The sequence below is a fragment of the Rhinolophus ferrumequinum genome, chromosome X (genome assembly GCF_004115265.2).
Source record: "Rhinolophus ferrumequinum isolate MPI-CBG mRhiFer1 chromosome X, mRhiFer1_v1.p, whole genome shotgun sequence".
NCBI classification, from domain to species: domain Eukaryota; kingdom Metazoa; phylum Chordata; class Mammalia; order Chiroptera; family Rhinolophidae; genus Rhinolophus; species Rhinolophus ferrumequinum.
The window spans coordinates 75825443-75832810 of record NC_046284.1 but is presented as its reverse complement, the minus strand read 5'-3'; the positions used below and the strand labels follow the sequence as shown (position 1 = coordinate 75832810).

General features: G+C 36.0%; 1 protein-coding gene across 1 annotated transcript; it reads left to right on the top strand.

The window, feature by feature from the left end:
- Positions 1-1549: 1549 nt before the first annotated feature.
- LOC117025637 (cytochrome c oxidase subunit 7B, mitochondrial) lies at positions 1550-6148 on the top strand. The gene is made up of 3 exons (XM_033111610.1): positions 1550-1704; positions 4551-4675; positions 5947-6148. Exons 1-3 carry the CDS (start codon positions 1665-1667, stop codon positions 6022-6024), a joined length of 243 nt encoding a protein of 80 aa, XP_032967501.1. The 5' UTR covers positions 1550-1664; the 3' UTR covers positions 6025-6148.
- Positions 6149-7368: the final 1220 nt, after the last annotated feature.

Genomic DNA, 7368 nt, shown 5'->3' with positions numbered 1-7368 from the left:
AAATAATATTGTGTGTAATACAATATATAAAAACATTGATGTTGAGTGGCCAGATGGCACCATTGGTTAGAGCTCGAGCTCTGAACAACAGGGCTGCTGATTCGATCCCCACATGGGCCAGTGAGCTGCGCCCTGCACAACTAGATTGAAGACAACGAGCTGCAGCTGAGCTTCTGGAGGTCGGACAGATGGCTCAGTTGGTTAGAACGCAAGCTCTCAACAACAAGATTGCTGGTTCAATTCCCGCATGGGATGGTGGGCTGTGCCCCCTGCAACTAAAGATTGAAAACGGCAACTGGACTTGGAACTGAGCTGCGCCATCCACAACTAGATTGAAGTACAACTACTTGGAGCTGATGGGCCCTGGAGAAACACACTGTCCCCCAATATTCCCCCAATAAAATTTATATTAAAAAAAACAAAACATTGATGTTGCTGAGAACCAGGATTCTCACTGAAAAAAGGGAGATACAAATATGAAATGAGAGAAAGTAAAGAAGAATTTTGGGGGGTTGGACTGGAATTGGAGGTATTAGTATAAACTTTCATAACATACATTCCTAGCTCTATTCACTAGGACTAGAAGCAATAGCACTTCAATATCAATGAACACACTTAGTGCCAAATCTAGCTCGCTAAATCCCATCCCTAAAAGAACTTAGGGCTCCTTAAAGAAATGGCTGATTCCAGTGCTGAAGCAAGGAAAGGACAAAATGAGCCTCGAACATATTGTGTCAAAAGTAAAAACATGCTAAAAAAAATAATGGAGACGTCAAAAAAAGACAGCTGGAAAAGGGACTCCTACTGACTACATCTCACAATGTTGTTCATTAAAATAAATCCTGATGGTAATGGATTATAACATTGAATCCACATTGATAATGAAGAAATAAATAGGGGAGAAGATAAAATTCCTCCACACAGTAGAACATCTATTAAATATAGAAGGAACGATACAGTTAGAAAATCACTATTTTGCAATTTTCAAACTAGTTATTTAGGCAAAAATCATCAATGGTTCAAAAACTAGTGGGTGAAAATTTGATGAAGGTTATTTACATAGTCTCAATGTATTCTTCACATTACTTATTAATTACAAGGGGAAAAACAGTAACTTTATAGTAAAGGAACTTGGAGGTCACTCCTATCAAATGATTAAAGTTGGAATTACCAGTAATGGGTCAATCTAACATTTTTTGGTGGGGCAATCTAATATTATATGCTTCCTGATAAGATGCCCTAAGAACACAGCAATTACATAGTATTCCTGTCATAAGTACATAAACTGAATCTAATTACCAGGAAACATCAAGCATACAAAATAGAGCTCCTCTACAGAGCCCTAAATCTAGCTTCAAAGTGTGTGTGTGTGTGTGTGTGTGTGTGTGTGTGTGTGTGTGTGTGATTCTTCAGTAAAATATCATCATACATCATGTATAAAGCTTGAAACTACATTTCCCAAAAAGCCTTATCCTTCCGTGCTGTATAGAAGGTTACGATTTCTATTGGTTGTTCAGGACTCGCGAGATTTCATTAATCTCATTAACGAGCCCTGCCCAAAGCCATTTTGTTTTTCAAGGCTGTTTGCAAGGGTATTTGACGCGAAGTTCTACAAACCAGCAGCTGCATCTGCCGCAGTTCTGTCTTCAGGCTTGGGCTTCACGATGTTTCCCTTGGCCAAAAATGCATTAAGTCGTCTCCCAGGTGAGCAAAAATTGTGCGCAAATAATTTCCAACTGCCTTTTATACATTCGTCCTCGTGGTCGCTCGTGTCCTTTCTCTCCACTTGCGTCCCGACCTTCTAATTCTAAATGTTTAGTCTCCCACCTTGCCCCAAGCAATTGGGAAAATGTCCTTAGCATTAGCTTAATTATCCAGTGTTTCTGTTGCGGTTCACAGCTCTCTGTTACCGGAGTCATAGGCTACTCCTGCTTTTTTAATTCATTAACCTAACGATTTCAGAGAAGAACACGCTTGGTGGACACCTCTTATTAAGTAATTTCGTTAATTTCAGCTTTGGGGATACATTTACCCAAAATAGAAGAGTCTCCTCTCCAATTCCTGTAATCGTAACGGAAGGAAACTAAATCTAGCTCTTCATCTGGTTTCATCGTTGGGAGACAACCTAAATGGTAGCCCTGCAGCTTTTATGCTATTTGTTGGTTATTAGTTGCCCCGAAAGCAATTGTGGTCATTTTTTTTTTCTTATATAAGTCAGGCAGGTACAGGGACATTTTGAGACCAGCATTATGTTTTGAGAATGCACTAGATTGGAAAGAGAAAAATCGTTTCCATGCTTGATTTGCAGTCTAGGTGACCTTGAGTAAAGTGAACAGTTTTTTTTTTTTTTTTTTGACAATGAAAGTGACCATAAGCAATTATCATTTAGCTTCTTTAGCTCTTATTTTTAGTTTACAGAGTAATTGGTGGTATTACTAGATTGTGTTCTGAACACTCAAAGCAGCTTTGACAAAAACAAAAATAGTTGCACGACTGTTTTTTGACTGTTTTCTTGTAATCCCAAAGCCTCCTCTTTTAACTCTTTAACATAGGAGGAAATTAACCTCTTTGAACCTCATTTTCCTCCTTTTTAAAATAGGAGGTTAGTAAATAAAACCTACCTCATAGATTTCTTGAGGATTATATGAGATTACCAATAGGTAGTAACTAAACCATTTCTTGTCACAGAGGAGAGGTCTGAAGAAATCTATTTGAGTGACTCGAGTGTTGAGATGTTTCAGAATTGTTTGGTAATCTTAATTTCTTTGTCCTTTGAACAGGTAGGGCCTTGTTGTAACTCAGGAAAGGGTTTTTTTTTTTCCTGTTTTTATTTTGTTTTTCAATGGGGAATTCACAAACTCTTTAACTGCTCTAGAGCAGAATATATTATGAAATGCTTGTAAATTTGCTCATCCCAAGTGTGACTAAAGGTGAAAAAAACTTAAGGCAGTTAAGAGAAGAACCATTAATGGGCAAATAACTGTCTTGAAATAGCACATTGTGTCATAGCACATTGTATCAAACAGCAATCTCGCCCATTCACTGGCACTCCAGTGAATGGGCGAGATTGCTGTTTCTTTAATATGCTTTACATTAGTACATACTTAAGTACCTTTTTGAGGCCCTAAAACAATAAGGACCTGTTACCTAGATTGAACGGAAATTAAAAAACTTAGCTGGACCGAACAAAGGAAACACTCAGATACGGAGAACAAACTGATAGTTGCCAGATGGGAGGAGTGTTGGGGGGATAGGTGAAAGGATTAAGAAATACAAATTGGCAGTTACAGAATAGTCATGGGGATGTAAAGTGCTGCATAGGGAATATAGTCAATAATATAATAACTATGTATGGTGTCAGGTGGGTTCTAGACTTCTGGAGGAGAATACTTTGTAAGTTATATAAATGTCTAACCACTATGCTTTGTACCTGAAAATAATATAATATTGAATGTCAACTGTAATTGAAAACTAAAAGATAAAAATAATAAAAATGGAAAATATAAAAGAAAAACAGCTGGAAATATGCATTTTCCAGTCTTTGCTCTTTCCCAAGCCCTCCTAAGTGCCTCCAGAGGCAGTTTGAAAACTCTACTAAAATAATAGTAAAAGCAGTCTTAGTGTCATTCTGCTCAAAAACCTTTACCTCTACCAAAAAAAGTGGCCCTTCATGATCCTTTCTAGTTTTACCCCCATTACTTATCTATACACCCTGTCCTTGAACCAAATGAAATTGGTTGTCTAGTACACTGGGATTTTTCTCTCTGCATTTTTTCAGATTCCCCTTTCCCACATCTACAGAACCAAATCCTACCTGCTATTCAAAGTGCTTACCTAGCATTCTACTTCCTTGTAGTATAGTTAATTTGTCTACATGTCTGATGTCCTCTAGACTGGAAGGTACCTGACGACAGGGTCTGTGTCTTACACCTTTTCACATACACCACTTCTTTTAGCGTGGTGATTAGTAATTTTTTTAAAAGTCAAGATTAGTATTTGGAGTTTTTTTGGTTTTTTTTGTAATTTTAAGGTCATAACATTTACTGTGTTTTAATTTGAAGTTTATTTTGAGTTTATTTACCCTTTATGTTGTAAGTTGTTGATCACTGCTAAGTAAACTAGTGAAAATTTAGGTCATAAATACTGAAATTAATGAATAGGAGGTTATACAAATGCCAACTTGTAGTGAATGTTACTGACATCACCTGTTCTTTACCTCCCCCCAACATTTTATTACGAAAACTTTCAGACGTACAGAAAAGTTGGAATAATTGTATGAAAATCTATATATCCACCACATAGATACTACAGTTTTGCTATATTTGTTTTATTATTGATCTAACCATCTGTCAATTCATCTAATTTTTGTTGCCTTTCAAAGTATGATACTTTTAGCTGCAATATGTGGGTTTTTTTTTAACATTTTATTGAACTGCATAGTACTATAAAAGTTAACTTCGTTGGCTTTCCAGATTGGCAATATCAATTACATATGTTATCTTTTCTGATAATTCTTGAATATGCTTCCATATATTTTTTTTTTCTTTAAGCTCGAAGTATTCAGCAAACAATGGCAAGGCAGATTCACCAGAAACGGACACCTGATTTTCATGACAAATATGGTAATGCTGTTTTAGCTAGTGGAGTCACTTTCTGTGTTGCTACATGGACATATGTAAGTACTATTGATTGATAATTTCTGGTTTAGATGTTTTTTTTATTCCCATTTAGCTCATGTATTTAAAATGTTTTTACATGGCAAGTGTACATTTCTAGTTCGGAGGGACTTGAGAAATTTTGTACTATAGTCACCCACCCAGTGCAGGAATTTCTTTCAACATTTAGCATTCATCCATCATCTGTTCGTAACATTTCCAATAACAAGTTGTGTACTAGATCACAAGGTAGCCCTTTCCATGTTGTATAGCTGTTTAAAAGGATCATATGTTGTGTTAAAATCTGCCTCCGTATTCTACCCATCATTCCATTGCAACACAGAAATTCTGATCCCATTTCCGTGTATCAACCATTAGATGTTAGAAAATTGCTATGTATCCTGGATCTTCTCTTTCAGATTAAATAAGCATCCTTAGTTCTGTCAATCATTTGTGTTACATCGTTTCCAGGGTTTTCTCCATTTTGGGTCACTTTCCTTCATTTAATTAGTTTTTCTTCTAAATTCTGCTCTCAGAGCTGAGTACAACAATTCTGAAGGATGAGCTACAAAGTAGCTTCCTTTCAATAATTTAGTGGGTTTTTCTTTGCATCTTGCATTTAATAATCTACTTGTCACTACTTGCTGGTTAAAATTAGGAGTCTTGATGTTATAATAAATATATAAATTGATTTTAAAAGATATGAATTAACCCTTGCTTTAATAAACAAAGATACTTTATTCTTGGTTCCTGAAATCAGATATACTATTAAAATAAGTGTGTGACTTAATTAGAAGAGTAAACAGATGTTGAACAAATGTATAATCTGGGCACTTTTGGAGGTGAAGTGCTCATTCATAAAGGGGTATTACAAAAGTGCTCTTTGGCAGTATTTAGGTAGTTGTGGTTGAGTGAAGCAACATTTTGAGGAGATAGTATAAAAATGTGAAATGTAAACTTGAGTTAATTAAATAAAATGAGAGATTCAGTTCTTCAGTCATACTAGCTACATTTCTGTTGCCCAATAACCATATGTGGCTAGTGGCTACTGTATTGCCCAGTGCCGATAGAACATTTCCTTCATCTCAGGAAATTCTATTGAACAGCATTGCTCTGAGAATTAGGATAGTAATTAGGTTTGCTGACATGGAGGGCTCTATATACCAGGTGAGTTTCTGTGTGTTTTTAACCTATAGAGCAGAATACCTTTGTCACTTTTAAGAAATAGTCTTTAAGGGAGATCGGACTCTGGTTTAAACATACATAACTGACAGCATTTTAATTCTTACAGACAGCAACACAAATTGGAATAGAATGGAACCTGTCCCCTGTTGGCAGAGTCACCCCAAAGGAATGGCGAGATCAGTAATCATCCCAATTGGCATAATACTGAATTGTTTCAAAACCAACTCATAATTGATGCCAAGTGAAAGCACTATGTAGCCATTAAAATGTGGCATGGTGGAAGAAATAAAGTGCATTTGAAACCTTCATTGTAGGTTTGTTTCTTTTGTGAATGAAACCAAGCTTGATCACTTTTCATTTATTTAACCTTTGTGTTAATACTAAAATCTAAACACCATACAACTTTTTAAATAGCTTTTTTTAAAATTGGGGAATATTGGGGAACAGTGTGTTTTTCCAGGACCCATCAGCTACAAGTCAAGTCGTTGTTTTCAATCTAGCTATGGAGGGCGCAGCTCACTGGCCTATGTGGGAATTGAACCAGCAACTCTGTTAAGAGCTCACACCCTAACCAACTGTGTCATCCGGCTGCCCTAAATAGCTTTTTTATATGAGGTAGTGTGAAAAGAGAATTTGGCTCTCACCTGGAAGTCGACTTTATAGTAGGCTGAAATTATAGTTCATGAATAACTGATCACAATTATTTTAGGTCGTCTTTAAGCTAAAATTCAGATCTTGGTTATGCCTACTACTTTCTACCTCCCATTTATTTTTGTATTTGGAATTGACATTATTAAGTCATTTTCACCCCTGCCAAGAGAACTTAGGGTGCCACCAGACCTAAGGTAAGAGTGGTCCTATCAAATATACTCCTAGGATGTCTGAAGACTAGCTAGCTCCTTGGTTCCCTTGGCACATTTATCTTAATTAGACCTTTAGAGTTTTCAGCATATTTATTTGTGATGTTTATGGTGATATTAATGAAAGGATCTGTCAAATTAGTTTTTCAAAACTAATTAATTTTGTCAAAAAAGTTTTTCACGTATCTATAATCAGTGACCTCTGCTGTTGACTTTCTGTAATTATACCAACTTTTGGATTTGTGGATTATTCTGATTTCAGTATGACTGACACTGGATTTCATATGTAAGATATTAACTGAAGAAAACATATCTATGCCATGTGCTTTATTACTTCCTTGGCCAAAGGCTGTAAAGTAAGCCTCATGTAGTAGTTTGTTGATGGAGCTCAAGGAAGCAGAAAATGGAATTTTAGTCGAGTATTCTATCTATATTAGCTAAATTAGAGATTTCTAAAATTCATTTATGTGATACTATTATCAGTTAAGTGGCTCTTAGGGATCTCCAAATTTACCTGATGTAGATAAGGATTTATACTTAAACATTTGAAACTTTCTTACTTATTATATGAAATACAGGCATGCCTTGGACGTATTGAGTTCCACACCACAATAAAGTGAATGTCACAACAAAGATCTCAAGGAATCCCCTTTCTTTGCTCATCTGTA